Source organism: Protopterus annectens, chromosome 5.part0 (assembly GCF_019279795.1).
Source record: "Protopterus annectens isolate FY-2018-M chromosome 5.part0, PAN1.0, whole genome shotgun sequence".
Lineage (NCBI taxonomy): Eukaryota > Metazoa > Chordata > Ceratodontiformes > Protopteridae > Protopterus > Protopterus annectens.
In genome coordinates this window covers 370,547,882-370,567,062 of record NC_056735.1, presented here as the reverse complement: position 1 = coordinate 370,567,062, position 19,181 = coordinate 370,547,882, and the positions used below count along the sequence as shown (strand labels likewise).

The following is a 19,181-nucleotide window of genomic DNA, read 5'->3' as shown; positions in this document are numbered from 1 at the left end:
AACAACAGACAGTGCCGACTGGCAAAAAGTAATGGGAAATGGTAAAACACCTTTTAAAAGCTGTTATAACTTCTGTCTGCCACAGAAAGTGTGGCAAAACAAATTAACAGCTTTTAGAGCCATTAGTTTTATTGAGGGCACTTCATTCTGCCTGATGCCTGTATGATAATGCAAAGTGCTTTAAATACTTCTTACTCCTACTCTTTTTTTCTGTAACTGGGAGCACATGGAGCAGATAAAGGTCCTTGCACTACAAAGAATTCTGATTGGATCATCAGTAATAATTCTTTATTTTATGTTCTTGCTAAGATTCATCACTCGAGCTTTGCTTCAAAGGTGAATTTGTTGGCGTCCATGTCTTGAGCTCGTAACTAGTTGACTTTGATCTGAAACTCTATAATCCTCTAGGTAATCCACGTTATGTAGTTTCACAAATCTTCCACAGAATTTCCTGCAGTCTCACTTCCTGTTGCTTTTATTTTCTACATAAGTTTGAAATGCTGTTTGTAGCAGTCTTGTCTTGAAACTTAATGCAGTCATGACATTTGCCAACTTCTACATAACATCTGAGCACATAATTATGCACCTGTTTGTTGTATGTCTCTAGGAGACACTTCTTTTGTCATTTGATGTAAATCTATAGCTGGTGGGGTGTTGACATAATGGTTAAGGTGTTTACCTTACAAGCACAAGATCCAGAGTTTGATTCTCAGATGGGGTAAATGGCTAAGCTTAAATGGCCCACAAAGGAGATTAGCCTAGTATTAACCTATGAACCTATAATGCGATATATTTAACCTGATTACTGAGATAAGATTTTATATCCTTTTCCCTGAACATTTGTTTGTTTCATAACGTACTGACTTTTCACCTACACTGTCACTGCATTTTCTTGGCGTCAGTGTAATTTCTTGCAGAATTGTTAGATGAGTAGCCTAAGTGTGCGCAGTTTGTAATGTCAGGGATTCAAGAAGACTGTTTCTAACTGCTTTTAATAGCATTTCATGAAAGAACTGCAATTATTTGCCCTCCTAAGCCACCAGAGGTATATGACATCAGAAAAAAACCCTAAAGTTCTCTCCTTAGGCTGCAGTGTAAGAGAACACATTCTTCTAACCTGTGTTAGACTTTGTCTTTTTCCTTCAAGTGTAGCATAGCTGTTTTTGCATTCACATTGAAAGTCATAAAATGATAGTGTGGAGCCACTGACATCATCAGGGTCAGAAAAGAGATGCAAGATTTTCACTCATGAACATTTTCCTTTTCGTCACAAATTATTGTGGTTTTGGGCCATCTTATAAGCTAGAGTAGAGGTGACAGGAACAGACTGAGGAATATCTATAGCATGAAGCAGTATGAGCCACTTATGATAATTGCTAATCTCCCATCATATTAATTTTGTAAGCGGGCATACTAATATTATGATAGCATTGTCTGAGCAGTCCATGAACACGTCATACTGTTTGCAGTTTTCATACACTGTTTTAATAAGACCTTTATCTCCTTGTTTGCAGCCTCATTGTGTATTATTGGCATCAAAGGAGAACTCTGCACCTGTAAAGCTAGGTGGGTTTGGAGTAGCTATTCAGCTGGGAGAATCAGGACTTGTAGCTGGAGGTAAGAAACATGTATGCATGCACATTCCTATCCGTCACTCTTTGCTGCATTTATAATTTCCTTATAAGTGTTATTTATGGTCTGTGGCTTTTTAACCTAGAAAAAACAGTTGTGACTGAGTGAATATTTTTTTCTTTTTCATCTTCATTATCAGCTTAATGTGGATACTTTTCCCCATCGTTCTGTTCCTACATTTGCATTATAAAGGCAAAAAAACATGATATTTGAATGTTATTGGTGATGATAATTCCTGTATGCCTTAGAGAAATGCATTTCATTGAATTGTTAGAATTGTCTGTATTTCCTAGTCCTGCTTTCTGCATCCTTAGCCATAGTGCTCTTTCTCTAAGTCCCTCAGTTTCCTCACCTTGGGGAGCACTCCCTTCCGTCCTCCCCCAGATGAAGTAATATGTGAGAGTGCACCACCTCAAGTCTTGGCTCCCAGGAGAACTGTGAGTCATTTCCGTATCATGCCTTCGCTTGCTTTTTTGGGGGTGGGGGGTCACTTGGCTGAGTCTGATAAATGTTAGTGCACACTATTAATTTACCTCTATTCTACCCTTTTCTTTTTTTTTCTTTTGTGTATCTTTCTTGTTGCTTCATACCTTTGACTCATCTTCTTTGGTTTCTTCAGCCTCCTGTTTTTTTTTCCCATCACGCTCCTTGATTTTTATATCACATCTTTTTTTTCTAAACTGTACCCAGTGCCCCTATCATCCACAAATGGCACTGCCTACTTGTATGCTTATTAACACTGTGCATGCTGCCATATTTGTCAGATTTTTCATCTGTAACATGTCTTTGATGTAAGCTGCACTTTAGATTATGTCATGTATTTTGTGGCATATGAATCCGCCCAGTAAGTTACTAATGGCTGAATTTTTTTAACTCATTTCACATCCATACCAGTGTTCATTGTTGCCCTGTCACTATACTTCAGAATTTTATTTCTGCTTTTCATTGTTGTATTTGCAGATGTTCTTCGTGTTTCACTGTTGCAGTCATCACCTGTGGGTTATCCCTGCTGTGGGAGCCCTTGGCCTCTCCGTATACCAGAGTCAGTGTTTTTCTGCGTCAGCTGCTGTTGCTTGTAGACTAACGTCAAGTCATCAGTGCTGTAAAGCAAGGCAGCTGTCGCCATTACACTAGTCTTTGTTGCTGTGGAGCCCATAACAGAAGCAGTTCACAAGTGTGCCGGTCACTACCAGAGCTCGGGTTACAGCTCAAAACATCTAAAGCTAAGTACCCCATTGGGAATCCTTTTTTCTTGCACTAACCGATGTCCAAAAAAGTTAATTGTCTCACCTGTGGAAAGCAAATCCCACACCGAGACTTCCATTCATATGGTGTCACTTGTTTAGGCCCAGACCACAACATCCCCCATTGCTGGTTTGGTGCCCTCTTTAACAAGAGAACCATTCATCATAGAGCTCTTATTGTAGACGGGTATTTTCATCCTCTGTCTTCACAAATGGCATCTGTCAGCCAACAATCCGTAGACATTCCGAAAAAACATATGGATCAAGTTAGAGACAGAGACCACACAAGGCTAAGCCTTCTGGCGACTCTACCACTAAGCAGGTCGTCAGTTCTTCGGAATTCATTGAGGTGCTTTCGCAGTCCCTGATGCCTGATACGATATCTACGCAGGCCTCTACTGAGACCTTTTCAGAGTCCGGTATGCCGCAGAAATCATCTTCATCTTCTGAGCCTTTGGTTGTCTCTGTCTCTGTTGGGTCTGGAGCTGCGACGCAGGCACCGGCTTCTGAGGAAGCCTTTTGCACTACAGATTCTAGTCAAAATCCGATGTCTTCTCATCTGACTACTGTTTCTCTCAGACCGATGGATACTCTTAGGCCTGGAAGCCAGGCCACTCCTAGAAAATCTACCTCTAGCCACTATCTTACTCCTGCTCCACCACCACAAGACCAAATGCTTAAGATGGAGGAGGATCCTATCTCCCTTATCAGGGGCAGTCAGGTCACAACTTCTAAAAGGAAAAGACACCCTTCTCCTGAACTAATGACAGAGCAGGATTCTGAGGAATATGATTATTCAGATTTTGAAAAGGAACAACCACCTGTGACTGCTTATGAGGATTCAGATGCAGAGGAATCCATTTCTTCTGCCTCCCCACCAGAAGCCCTTTTATTTGGGGACATTTTTCACACCCTCAGGGAACATTTCCACTGGGAATCTCAGGACTTCCCTTAGTGTAAGAAAAGGCTAAGAGAGTTTCTAGACCTGCCCCAGCACAGACTCCTGGCCATCCCCCCATCTTAGAAGTGGTGGAGGATGTTTTCCATGAGTCCAGCTTTAGCCCCTGACACCCTCCCACCTGCTCCAGTAAACCTGACAGGTATTAGAATACCGGATTCTCACAAATACCTGTACAGAAATCTTGCTGCAGACCTGGAGGTCATTACACAGGGACCTAAAGGAGCTAGGGTTCGTTCTGCAAAGAATCCTACTCCTCCTGACAAGGATGCCAGAGCTCTGGACAGACTGGGTATAAAAATTTACACCTCTGCAACCTTAGCTGTCAGAGCACTCAACTGTCAGTTCCATATGTTAAAATACCAACAACACATTTTGGAACTATTAAAGCAAAAGACTTCTACCTTTCCTGACTGTGCCAGTTCTAAAGAGTTAGCAGATTTACTGCACTCCACTTGTCAAGTGGCAAAACACTCTTTACACTGTGGATATGACGCACTAGAAGCCTCAAGCAGGGCAGCAGTGTCTGGATCTGTCATTAGGAGACATGCATGGTTGAAGGAACAATCTCTCCCTGCTGATGTCAAGTCTAAATTAATTGATGCACCCTTAGATAAAGACCACTTGTTTGAAGAAAAAGCAGAAGAGGTGCTTCAAAAGATGGATGACAAAGCAAACTCAATGCAAACAATAAAAGATTTCTTTCAGGTTCAACCTTCTAGATTCAGCAGGAATATTCCTTCTAAGCACTGGTCTTTTCCTGCACCTAGCAGACAGGGGCAAGGTAAGCCGCGCAGGAACAGAGCACCCAGGCCCATATCCCAGGGACAGCAGAGAACCAAACAGTGGACCACTTCTGCCCCAAAGTCAGGGAGTTCTAAGCCATCTCTCTCTGGCAAAAACTCTCAATGACTCCCACTCCCCCCATCCTCCTTTCACCCACCAAAAGCTAGGAGGAAGGGTTTCCCTCTGCAAAGAAAATTGGCTGTCTGTAACAAAGGACCAATGGGTCTTAAAGATAATTTTTCAGGGATACAAATTCACTTTCAACAAACTCCCAATTCCCAGAGGTACACAGACTTACCTCCAAATCAGTGGGCAGAGGCATTAAAACAAGTCCAAACTCTCATATCCCAGGGGCCAGTAGAACCTGTTCCCTCAGATCAAACAGGGAAAGGCTTTTATTCCAGGCTCTTCCTTGTTCCCAGAAAGGAGGGCACTTGGCACCCCATCCTGGATCTATCCATTCTGAACATTTCCCTGGTGGTCCCCAAATTCAAAATGCTCACTTTGCAACAGCTGTTGCCTGTGCTGACAAAAAATGCTTGGTTAGTGACACTAGACCTAAAAGATGCCTACCTCCACATCCCCATAAGGGAATCCTGCAGGAAATTCCTGTGCTTCAGAGCAGGCTTGCAACACTTTCAGTTCTCTGAGCTTCCCTTTGGCTTATGTACTACTCCCAGGGTATTCACCAAATGTTTAGCCCCAGTCATAGCATTTTGCAGACAGAGAAATATACAGATTTACTGCCTCATTCAGGCAGAGTGCAAAGAAAAGCTCCTCCAGCACCTCTGCTTTGTCAAAACCCTCCTAACTTCCTTAGGGTTTGCCACCAACAAGAAGAAATCAAAGCAAACACCCGCCAGGAGGATCATTTTCTTGGGAGCACTGCTGAACACAGCATCCCAAATGGCCTTCCTATCCCCAGAAAAGCAGAGCTTCCTGCCTCTGTACTTTTCCCAGCTGGAATCCAAAAGCTGCCTAACGGCGAGGAAATTCCTGCAAGCCTTGGGGTACATGGCATCTTGCATCCTTCTAGTTCCTTTGGCCAGGCTTCACATAAGAAAGCTTCAGTGGTATCTAAAGAACCTTTGATGTCAACATTCACAGTCTGTAGAGACCTCTCTCTCTCTGATCCCCTGTATAAGGGCCGGGCTTCTCTGGTGGACAGGGGCCTGTGCCAAGAACAAGGGTTTCCCCTTCATCCTCCGCCCTACAGGGCAGACCATCAACACCGACACCACAAACATTGCTTGGGGAGCTCACCTAGCAGGCAGGTGGACCCAAGGTCTTTGGGATGCCCAGCACCTTCCCTTACATATCAACCAGAAGGAAATGATGGCAGTAGAAAGGGCTCTGACATCCTTCAAACCCCATCTCAGGCCAGGGGTTCTCCTTATCAAAACAAACAGCACAGTAATGTGGTACATCAGCAAACAGGGAGGGACCCAATCTTACCCTCTGTGCAGGCTAACCATGAACCTCTGGCTGACTGCCTCCTCCATGAGATTACACCTAATAGCCCTGTACCTACCAGGGTTCAACAGCACCCTGGCAAACCACTTAAGCAGAAACTTTCTGGACCCCCATGAATGAAAGCTCCACAGAAAGATCTTTTCGAAAGTCACTTAGGAGTGGGGAAATCCGGAGGTAGATCTCTCTGCTTCCCACCTCAACCACCAGCTAGAGAAATTCTGTACCAGGGAGTATCACCACCTAGCATGGAAGGTGGATGCCTTGACCTTCCCCTGGAACTCCCTCTTCGTGTATGCATTCCTCCCACCCCTGCCTCTTATTCCCAAGGTACTGATCAAGATAAGGGAGGAGAGACCGAAGGCCATCCTTATTGCTCCTAGACCGGTGCAGACAACATTGGTACCCCTTGCTGCGCAGCCTGACATCACAGCCTCCTAGGCAGCTTTCCCTGATCCCAGACCTCTTGACTCAAGCAGTGGGGAAATGCTGCACCCAGACTTGCAGACACTCAAACTGTCAGCATGGCTAATACTCTAAAGGCAATCAAGGGGCACCTGTTAAGCAAACAGGTCCTAGACATTATCACAGAGGCTAGAAGACCCAGCACCAGAAAATCTTACGCAGGGAAATGGAAAAGATTCTGCTCCTGGAGCCAGTCCAGAGGGGTCATTTCCTCACAATCTTCTGTCCCTCTTATCCTGGACTGTCTACCGGAGTTATTCAATAGTGGCCTTTCCTTCTCTTCTGTTAAAATCCACGGCTCAGCCATTTCAGCTCATTTTGATATAGACAAGCTCCTGTTCTCACATCCTTTGATTAAACAATTCCTCAGAGGGGCTTTTAATATCAGGCCTCCCAGAAGGCCATCCACACCAGCCTGGGAGCTGAATTATGTTTTGGAAAAACTAACTTTGCCACCGTTCAAACCTGCTGCTTCAGTAGGACTGAAATACGGCTCCTGGAAGACTGCTTTCTTACTAGCTATCACCTCAGCCAGAAGGGTTTCAGAACTTCAGACATTGATGGTCATTGAGCCCTTCATCATTTTCCACTCAGACAGGGTCTCCCGTAGGTGGTATCTAATGTGACTTTCAACCAGGCCATTCATCTGCTCACCTTCTTCCCTAACCCTCAAAACAAGGAGAAAGAATTCTGGCCTCACTAGACATGCACTGACAGCTCAGATACTTCCTGGACTGTACTAAACCCTTCAGGAAAATGGAAAAACTTCTTGTCAGCCTTGCCCCAGGAGCAGAAGGGAAGCCCATTTCCAAGCAAACCATTTCCAAATGGATATCACACTGTATCCATTTCTGATACAGATTACATGGGAAACCACCCCCCAAGTCTATTCGTACCCATTCTACTAGGGCAGCCTCCACTTCCACAGCATTCCTTAGAAGAGTTCCCACCAGGGACATCTTGGAAGCTGCCACCTGGACCTCGGTCCATACCTTTACAAAACATTACCACCTTCCTCTTTTCTCTAAGGCTAGGGCAGGGTTCATCTCTGCAATTCTACAGGGCTTGCTTACCCATGCCTAGGTTTGTATCTAATCCTTCCACCCCTCTCCTCAGCTTAGGGAATCCTCCCACAGGAGATGACTGCAACAGTGAAACATGAAGAACATAGTACAGTTGTGTACACTTGCCATAAATGTAGATGTTCGAGTGTATTCACTGTTGCAGTCCTGGTTTCCCTCCCTCCTTCCCCCTTGTATCCTCTTTCCTTAGGGAGACATAAGCTTCTTAGGGTGATTTTTTAACCACCAGGACCACTTTGCCATATTTCCTTGGGCTTCTGACTGGTTAGAGCAAGAAAAACTGATGTAATGGCATCAGCTGCCTTGCTTTAATAGCACTGACTACCTGACGTCAGTCTACAAGCGAAAGCAGCTGATACAGAAAGACATCGATATTATTAAGTGTACACAGCTGTACTTTTTCTGTCTCGTATTGAATGTGAAAACAAACATGAATTACACCTCGTATACTTGTCCATTTATCCATGTACCTAACCAGGACTAGTTTACTGTGTTTTCAACACTGAGCTTGAGTACAGTTCAGTGAAGTAAAATTAATCAGAAATGTATTATTTTGGAGTGCAAGGTAATCCATAGAAACATTGCTATATGCTGATTTCATCTTAGTGGCTGTTTTATTGGATAACATATACATACAGAAAGTGGAGTTTAACTAGCAGTCTGTCAAAGGCCAGCAGGGTAGTCATGTATGAAATTTTGGCAGTTTCCAGTAGTAAGTACATGACAGTATGTTGATGACTTTGTGTTTGTATAACTGCTCGGGGGAGGTGTGCATGGACAGCTGAGCCATGTGAAGGGAGGGATCGTGTTTTGGGTTAGGTGTTAAGTCACTTGTCCTGCGTAGTGACACTGCTAGCTTGCACCATATTTTTATACAGAATTTTTGTAGACCACCGTACCTCAGATAATAAAGCCATCCTCCCTAGAAGGCCACAGCATTTCCAAAAATGTTCTATATTTAAAACTATTACTATTCACATTTCTTTTCTTGTGTGATTAAGCTAATATCTGAATGGTTACAGTCCATGTGTGTACGACTAATAGTAAAAGAAGCAGGCACCAAACCAGATCTTGGTTATTTCATGTATGCATGTGGATATATGTTTTTTTTTTTTTTTTTGGGGGGGGGGGGGGGGTTCTATATGGTGCCATAAGAAAGAGAGAGCCACACACTACTATTATGCAAAATGTTCCTTTTTCTTGGCGTATGCCATTGCTTCCCAATACTGAAGATTTGACATTGTAATTAACCACTCTGGTACAATGTCTGTTAGATGAAGGGAAGTTTCGTTGGTCTAAGTATGATGAACGTTCCATTCAATCGGTAAACAATAGACCCCCAGAAAACACAGTAGGTTTGATGGTATCATAATGCATGAATTCTTACTTAGTTGTATTGTTACAGTATGTCACTGTTTATGTGCCCTTGTGGCCAAAGTCACTGAACAGTGACCACTGGTTAAGAAATTAATAAATAAATACAACTTATGCACACCTTTTGAAATATTCGCATATTACTTTCAGTGGATGGAATAGCTAGGAATGTCATTGTCTGACAATTTAACCATTATGGATGTCAAGCAATGTGATAAGCTTCTTCCTCCTAGACTTCCTTTTGGATAGATAAAAAACGAGGAAGAATTGTGCTTCAGCTGGTTACAGAGTCTAACTGCTCACAACTGCAACTGAATGCTTGTGTGTGTGTGTGTGTGTGTATTCCAGAGGATTTGTATACAGATCTCTGATCTCCCATATGTATTCTTGAAACGGTCATGTTTTCAAAGTCGTTTTATATATATATATGTGTGTGTGTGTATATATATATATATGTATATGTGTATATATATATATATATGTATATATATATATATATATATATATATATATATATATATATATACACACACACACACACACACACACACACACACACACACAGTGGATATAAAAAGTGTGCACACCCCTATTAAATGCCAGGTTTTTGTGGTGTAAAAAACATGAGTCCACAGTAAATCATTTCAAAACATTTCCCACCTTTAATGTGACCTATAACCTATACAATTCAAATGAAAAACAAACCTGTTAGGGAAAAAATGTAAAAAACATACAGTACACTGGTTGCATAAGTGTGCACACCCTTAAACTAATACTTTATTGAAGCACTTTTTGATTTAATTACAGTATTCATTCTTCTTGGGTACACACCTGCCATCATTTAAAGAGAGACTGATTAACCTCAAATAAAGTTCAGCTGTCCTAGTAGGATTTTCCTGACATTTACTCAGTTGCCTGCTACAGCAAAAGCCATGGTTTGCAGAGAGCTTACAAAGAATCAAAGGGATCATTGTTGAAATGTATCCGTCAGGTGAAGGGTACAAAAGAATTTCCACAGCATTGGAAATACCATGGAACATGGTGAAGACAGTCATCAAAAAATGGAGAAAGTATGGGACAACAGTGACGTTGCAAAGAACTGGGCGTCCCTCCAAAATTGATGGAAATTCAGGATGAAAACTGGTCAGGGAGGCTGCCAGGAGACCTACAGCAACACTGAAGGAGCTGTAGGAATTTCTGGCAAGTACTGGTTGTGTACTTCATGTGACAACAACTTCCTGCATTCTCCATATGTCTGGACTATGGGGCAGGGTTGTAAGATTGAAGCCTTTTCTTACACAGAAAAACATCCAGACCCGGATAAAATCTGCAAAACAATACATCAAGTCTCCAAAAAGCATGTGGGAAAATGTGTTTTGGTCTGATGTGACCAAGGGTGAACTTTTTGGCCACAATTTCAAAAAGTACATTTGGCGCAAAAACAACACTTCACATTACCAAAAGAACACTATCCCCACGGTGAAGCATGGTGGTGGCAGTATCATGCTTTGAGGTTGCTTTTCTTCAGCTGGAACTGGAGCTTTTGTCAAGGTGTAGGGAATTATGAACAGTTCTATATACCAGTCACCTTTGGTCCAAAACCTTCAGGCATCTGCTAGAAAGCTGAAGATGAAGAGGAATTTCACCTTTCAACACGACAGTGACCCCAAGCATACATCCAAATCAAGAAAAGAATGGCTTCACCAGAAGAATGGCCCAGTCAAATCCCAGACCTGAATCCATTAGAAAATCTGTGGGGTGACCTGAAGAGGGCTGTGCACAAGAGATGGCCTTGCAGTATGACAGATTTAGAGTGCTTTTGCAAGGAAGAGTGGGCAAATATTGCCAAGTCAAGATGTGCCATGCTGATAGACTCCTACCCAAGAAGACTGAATGCTGTAATTAAATCAAAATGTACTTCAATAAAGTATTAGTTTAAGGGTGTGCACACTTATGCAACCATCGTATCGTACGTTTTTTATTTTTTTTTTTTTATATTTTTTCCCCTACACATTTTATATTCACTATATATATATATATATATATATATATATATATATATATATATATATATATATATTATAGCAAGAGCGGTGCAAGTATAGAATCCTCACATGGTGGGGGTGAGGTAAAGAATGACGAGGATGACTTGCCCCTTGCAAAAGTCCTATTTTGCAAACTGTAATGCTTTCTGATTGGGTTGCAAGCAGTAACATTAGCGCACAGGTGACATTGAATTAATTAGAGCTGTCCAGATAGTACTTGCACTCTTAGGAGATCCAAAAACAAACAAACAAACAAAAGTGTTTTATTGTGCACGTTCTGCACTGTATGGAGCATAATACCCTTGCGTGTATAGACTATTCTGTATTTGCGCTTGTGCTTTTCACAATGTCATAGTAATCATTTAACACTGAACACTTGCAATATAATTTTAAAGGAAGCAACTTTGTTTTCTCTTTTCCTGTAGACTGAGTTGGAAGAGAAGTGAAAAAGAAAATGCTGTGTATGCGTATTAGAATCATAAAGCTGTGAAAGATAAGATTCTGAAAAGCTTCACAAAAAGTGGCTCCCTTTGCATGAGAGAAGTCTCCAGCCTCTGTCTGAGACCTAACTTGAAGCTTATAACAAGTGGACAAATGTGACTGTTTTCCTTTGAAAACATATAGCTGAATTTGTCAAACGTATTTCAGGTCAGAGCACTGGGTTCATATGTAATTCATGCCTTCTTTGTAGAAGCTTCGAGCCTACAACCTTTGCAAGTTCTCGTATAAATTGCCATATTTTATCCAAAATTACTTTCTATTTTGCCATCAACTAACATTTTGTAATAACACAAATGACATGACCTGTGAATTATTCCAACAAATCTTGCAGCACATCTTAAATGTGGTACTTGAAAACACCTTGAGCTTCTCTGCCTTTTATGCTGCTTTAGGAAGAAAGGAGGGTGAGGTATTTCTGCAGCCCTACTGCATGTAACAGACGTCCTGATAACATCATTTTAATACGTTCTAGAATATTTCCCTTCTTGTACACTTTTACTGACTTGTTTGTGTATTTCGGCTTTTCCCGGTTAGGGGTCGCCACATCGGAACTCTGGTCCGCTAATGATTGGTAGTTGATTTTTACGTGCCGAGTTATCAGCCCTGACGCACAACCTTCAACAAAGGTATGTCCATTCACGTATGTCTCCACGCAGAAGACGCTTTAGCTGAGAATTGAACCGGGCAGCGCCTTACTGTGAGGCGACAACGCTACCGCAGCACCACCACCGCGTACACTGTTACTGACTGTGGTACTGTATTTCCCATAGTATCTGTTTATGTGCAGGTTGGAGATACTATGACCTACAGCAGACTTTAACAATTTTTCATTTTTTTTATTGTTTTGGTGATGCAGACCAAGCACTGCTGTCCATATTGGTAGCAGTCTAGTTCCAACTATCTGCCCATGTGATGGAGGGATAGCACTGTGCCAATCAGTGGTGTGCTGCCAGTCTTTGTCTTTTTTTCTGGGAAGCGAGGGGAGGGTGGCTGGTGGTCAGCAGATCTGGAGGAAAAATTCATATAAGAAGAAAAACAGAAAAAAAAATAAGTAAGTAGAATGCATAGGAGTTTGTTTTGATAATAGACATGTGCTGTGCAAGTAAAGAGCTCTTTTTACACCTTGTTCTTCTTTATAATGAAAGTTTTACCCTAAACCTATAGTGTATGACATTTCATGTAGCACACTAGATTCCTGTCTATGTAGTGTATTTCATATTTCGCATACCAGACCTGTATACATCACAAACACGCAACACACATACACTATATATAGATATATCAAACATTAACTATGCAGACTATAAGGCTGTATTTCTGTTAAAAAGTACTGTCTGTAGATATGACCAAAAATATGTTGGTTTAAAGTAAAATGGTGCATATTCAGTTTATTGTAGGGTAAGGAGAGAGAACATTTCCACAGGAGTCAGTTCTGGGTTTAGTTATTTGTAATATTAACATGTCTGTGGCATAGGTTTCCGCGGTGGTGCAGCGGTAGCATTGTTGCCTCACAGCAAGAGGTTCTCCCGTTCGATTCTCTGCTTGGGAGTGCCTTCTGTATGGAGTCTGCATGTCCTCCCCGCAGTCGAGTGGGCGTTCGAAAGACATGCGTTGAATGGGCGTGCCTTCGTTGAAGGTTGGGTGTCAGACTGGCAACTCGACACCATAAAAAACAACTGCCAATCATTAGCGGACTGGAGTTCTGCTGTGGCGACCCCTAACTGGGAAAAGCCGAAAGACAAACAACAACATGTGTATGGCATATAGGGCAGAGCTGTAGTAAGGTAATTTGATGTCCAGGGCAACATATCCATTTTTGTGTTTCCTAACTCTACTACAGGCCGGTACCAGCCATACTCACCAGACTAGCCCCTACTGAAATACATAAATAATGACCTCTCATCTACCTCTACACTACCATTTTTTGTTTTTAAGTACACTTATTAAATTATCACTTAAGATATAGGTATACATGCATTAAAAAAATATACTACTGGTTTTGAGGAATTTCACTTAGGCTAACCTCATTTGCATGGTAATGTATGTACAAATGGTTTATGTTTAATTTATCATGCAGGCAGAAATTTAGAAATTAATCATCACAGTGTTAATGGATGTAGAAGAATGAATGCCCATGTCTCCACATTCATTGGACAGTTTTAACAGGCCAACTTACATTACATTCCTGTATTCCCCAAGTAAAACTGTTCAGAAACCTCACAGCTGTTGCTTCCCAAACTTTAATTTGCTTTTCAGTGTAAAAGAAAGGGAGAAGAAAGAATGTTTACAAATTTTTGTTTGGGAGGAACTGCTACACCCTCAGGTGCATTACTGTGTCAGCCTCCCTGAAAATCTAGTGAGTCAAACTGTTCGCCTTCTTCAGTACTCCGTACTACCTAATAAATAGTCATGAATGAAATTGTCTAGGGACCTTCAATCCTGGTGTTAAAAAGGAGAAGAAAGCTTCCTTACATGATATTCTATCCTTTCAGTTCAAGTAATGCGGCAAACAGTAAAACTTAACTACTATTTCTAAAAGAGGTATAGCCTGGACTGTTTGAATTGTACACCACTGTCGCCTTAATGCCATACACTGCATGTTTTTTTGCAGCATAATTTTGAACACTCCAAAAAGGAACACCAGACATAAAAAAATAAAAAGAAAACTTACCAAAATGTAGTCGGTGGTATATGATAGCAACATGATTCCCCCACAGAAAAATTAACATATACAGTAGGATTCATAAAAGTTACCAAAATGTGTACATATGTATGCACTTTGTGTAACCTTTCTGAATTCACAAACAGCCATACCAAAGTGCTTTTGCTGTCTATTCATTTAGAAACGTTACACAGAGTTTACACTTTGTGGTAACCTTTATGAATTCCCCCCAGATTTTGATAGTATAGTAACTGATCTCACATTGTCTGTAATGCTGTTTATAACAGCTGGTAAACTAATTTGCATAATTTCCTTTTTATTTGAAATTGAAGAAGTCGTAGTAAGTTGTACACTGATTTTCCTTTGTTCATGAGAGTGGCTTACTTCATCTCAGCTAATAAACTGTCATACTGAACAATTTCAACATGGTGATACATAACTTGGTTTAGCTGCAAAATTAACCATTTTTTCTAACAAAGACAAGTTATGTCTTTTGACTGATTATTAAGAATAGATTTCAAGCTGCAATTGGTTTATAATGGATAAAAGTTCCCCAGGGCTTATTAACAAGCATGAATCATTGTAACATTCCCTTGTCCTTCATTGTTGGCAGTCTTGCAGTGTATATTGTCTTCCACACGTACTATCTAAATAGTCTACATTTACACCTACAGCAGGAGTTAAAAGCTAACAATAAGGTGGTATATAATTGTACCAGCCTAGCTGTCTTATTTATTCATTGCAGTTATTTGGGCCACAGTCAAGATACCTGATTGTGAAGTTATGACACTAGATCATACACACACGCTCAGAGTTCATGTTTTTGCATTTAGTATGTACTGTGCTAATAAATGTTGCTAAATTTAAGGTAGGTTAGATTGACGGAACTGGCTGTGTATAGCAGCTGTCCCTTATCTTGGCTGATGGTCAGCCTTCTGTTTAACATAGTGATGCATCTGACCAGTTTGAAGTATTGGTTCCTGATATGTGAGGTATAGTTCCACAATGTCATTTGGCTGAGGGGTTATGAATCTGTAATTGGAAAAGCCTGCTAGACCGACCGGTGCGGGCGCGGCCCTGTTGGCCTATGCCTAAGGCTGGCTATGAATTGGAGCATCTGATGGGATGCTAGGGATTAGGTCAGGTTGGTTGGTTTTGACTGGTTTAGAGGGTAATTGTTAAAGTGGTATTTTGATGAATGGAGGTTGATAATGACTTTTGATGGAGGCAGCATGGTGTGTCGTTATTTGATGCAAGTAAGGTTGTTTTGAAGAGTAAAGCAGCAGGTGCAATGGAATTTCACTTAGAGTGCGGGGGAGCTCTTGACTCTTGTTGAAGTGCTGAGTGTGTCTGTAAAAATCAGAACCGTTTGCTTCTCTGATGCTTCATAAATGTTGACATGAACTGAGGACCAGTCTTCTTTTTAATTCCTTTTGCTTTATCATTGTCATAGAAGAGCAGGCCTGAGGTACTGTCAATGCTGAGGTACGAACTGTAGCATGAAGAATGAACTGTAAAGGGTGTTTGTGTAGCAGAGACCACCTGTTAGTCTGTTTCATTCTCTCCAGATCATTTAGAGTGAAATTGCAGGTCTCTGACATCTTAACAGAGATCATTTTCTGTCTTTATTTCCCTTCCTTATCCTTAATGCCTCCCCATCCTTGCTACTAGACCCAGCATATGCTTGCTTTATTTTTATTCTTTCTGACAGAACATTAACAAATTTTGAAATAATCTTGGCTGTAACACTTTTTGCTGAAAAAAAAAGGTTTTGCCAATTTTCAGGTAAAATCCAGTCTCCTTTTTCTTACTGTTTATGCCATTTGTGTTTTTTTTCTTTGCAATCTACTCAGCCCTGCTTCTCTTTAGACATGTTATTTGCAGTTAGTGCTATGCATTTCATAGGTTCATAGGTAGGTACTATGCTATTGGCCCTAGGGCCTATATAAGCCTAGCCAAACGGTATCCTGGCTTTTGCCCAAGAAAATTATTTTCCTGTGCCCCTGTCAAGCAGAGCCACACAAATGATTCCCGGGGTGAATTTCCCATCTCCCATCCAGTCATCAAGATTTTTCTTGAAGAGCGCTATTTGAGGAGCTTTGTTTGATACAGATAGGTAGTTTGTTCCAGAGTGTGGGAAGTCTCTGGGACAGAAATCTATCCCTCCAGCATGTTCTGTTTATTGTAGTGACAAGGTTTAGGTCCCTAGAGCATGTAGCTTGGAGGGATTGAGATTTCTTTAAGTGGAGCATGTCCAGCAGCTGTGGGTTTGACATAGCTTTGTATGTTAGGCAGAGATCGCCTCTGAGTAGGTGATATGTGACCGAGTAAAGCTGGAGTTTTTTGAGACGGTCTGCGTAGGGCATCTGTTTGAGCCCGGCAATCCTCTTGTGAGGTATTTTTACGGCCTTTTCAGTTGTTGTAGATGCAGTTTTATTTGTGCAAAGTTTCCATTTGTTATCTTGCTTAGTGCTATGCAGTCAGCTGTTCTGGTTTTAGTTTGTCTTTTTTGATGAATTCATGTTTGTGATCTTGGCAACATCTGCTGGATTGTTTTAATGTATGTTGGATTTTTAAACTTCTTTATTAAATCGCATTGGAAATAATTACATAGGTGCACATACGTTGATAGAAAATAAAACAACCCATAGTGATACTTCTGTTTTTATGCTATATATGTGTGTATTTTCATTTTAACAATTGTTCAGTCCAATATTACACCAGTTGCTGAATTCCTTTCATCCCTTAAACTTTATTCCCCCTCCTGAGAATTATTCTGAATGCATTAGTCCTACAAATTCCATTTATTTCTATCTGTGTTGCTCCTTCCCTTTTCTAAATATCCCACTTCCAGTTCTTTTATTTCCCTTAAATTATAGAGAATGTCAGTTAAAGTTGGTTTAGGGTTTGATTTCTTTTTTTAGTAATTGTTTTTTTTACAGCCAGTAGCATTAAATTTAGTACTATATCTAAACAATTCTTATCCTGTGTACCCTCTAAAAAAAATAATTTCCTTAGTTACAGTCGATGCTCCCCCAACATTTCTGACAAAGAACTCTCTTAGTATGTTTTTAAAATCTGCCACCTCATTACTCTCCCAAAAAACATGTTCACAGTTACCTCACTCTTTACTGTCACAACTCCAGTATTTGTTTTCTGCCGTTGGAAAAATTTGCAGAAGTCTGCTATTAATTGTAGAGCCTCATCTTCCTCTAACCATAGCTTAATTTAGTGTCCGTAAATATTTCCTCTTTTGCCTTTTCTTGGTTTCCACATTCCTCTACTTTATAAACATTTTCATAAAATTTCCAAAATATCTTACAATGTCTCGAGAATCTCAGGTTACTTCCCTAAGCTTGGTGAACACCTTTTCTCCTTTTTGTTGCTTATGCCATCATGCTAAAGGTTTTTGTGCTGTGGCAGTATTATCAAAAATAGTTGCTCAGCAGTAACCTTTCTAAACATTGTCATATTATCCAGAAATGCTCTTATTTTCCCTTTACCAATCTGCAGTTGTTTCTGTTCTTGTTGTGTGAGATTCCATCTGTTCTGTAATACGTGAGCCTTTCTCAGTCTTTCTAAACATTTACTTCTTTCCATATCTCTTTTTCACTTATTTCTACCATATTTTAAAACTTTATTTGCATTTTATTCCACATACTGGCTATCCCTCCTGAAGAAATTTGTATTTTCACTAATAACTCTCAAATCATTTCTACTACCCAGTCCTTAAATTCCTCACTGTTTAAAAGGTAGGTGTGAAAAGTGCCAGTGTCTCAGTTTTACTTCATTACCCTGCAACGTTGTCTTGGTTTTACTGGTGCATGAACTAAAATAGTGACTGGATATATGTTAAAGCTTTCAATTACATATATATGCTCCCATGAAATATAATTTTGTCTAGTCTAACCCAGTTATTTACCTTGGGGAATAATATGTGAATTCTGTCTGAGTTCCTACTACTCAGTTTGCATCTTCCAAACCAGATATTCTCATGTATTTCTTAAGAAATCTCCCGTTTTATGTTTCCTTTATAAGCCCTTCTGATACATGTCCACTGTTGTAAAGCAAGTTATAGTCCCAATTGTAAGTAATATTTCCAAATGAAAGCTGATTATATCTCCCAGAATTTTCTTAAGCTTCATAATAGCAGTTTTTGGTGGAATATAAATACATGCCAGTGTAATCATACTCCTCCTGCCAAGTAGCCCTTAATGTCACAAATATACCATTGTTGTCTTCTTTTTCTCTTCTGTAACCATTTGAGCTCCTGTTTGTAATCAGATGCAGCCATACTAACAGGAAGAGGCTGCTCCTGACAAAATTGTGGCATAAGGGAAATTTTTTAAAGTTAGTGTCACCAGGGTGTTTGTGGAAAACAATTATTCAGTGTACACTAGGCAGAGGAGAAGCAAGTTTTTGTTTCCAGCAAGCAGGAGATGTTGCGAAATAGGTGCAAGATTCAAGCTGCTAAAACCAGGTTCCTTCAGAAAATTTTTCCTGGAAGAACAGAGAAGTTTTTGGATGAAGAGCAGACTGTGGAGAAAATAAGGAAAAATGTAGCAAGCAAACAGTGCACCAGAATAATGAAGGGGCTCCTATTCACAATAACATGGCAACAAGAAAGCCCATTGTTCTATTATTCCAGGAAAAAAAGTACATTGTACTCAAACCAGAGATCAGTGCAGTGAAATCAAAATGATCAGGAAGAGCAGCAAAGTGAAGTTACTGAGTGGAAAACTGCAAGGCATCATCATCATCCCCTTTTTCCCATTTACATGGGGTCGGGGTATCATATTAACTGTCGCCAACTCTCTCGATTCAGTGCCACTCTCCTGCCTTCTTCAACACTCATGCCTGACTGTCGCAGATCTTCTTTCACACAATCCATCCACCTCTTTGCTGGACGCCCTCACTTCCTCTTACCTTCTTCCTGTCTGTCCCAAATCTCCCTCACCAGAT

At 40.7% G+C, this 19,181-nt stretch overlaps 1 protein-coding gene across 7 annotated transcripts in view; it reads left to right on the top strand.

Moving 5' to 3' along the window:
* Positions 1-19,181, top strand: part of CASK (calcium/calmodulin dependent serine protein kinase) — a 4,132,188-nt gene that overhangs the window by 2,431,873 nt on the left and 1,681,134 nt on the right. For all 7 annotated transcript variants that reach the window (XM_044072334.1, XM_044072332.1, XM_044072333.1 and 4 more), the window contains exon 6: positions 1,515-1,617. In XM_044072334.1, the coding sequence (XP_043928269.1) occupies positions 1,515-1,617 (103 nt within the window). The remainder of the gene's footprint in view (positions 1-1,514; positions 1,618-19,181) is intronic.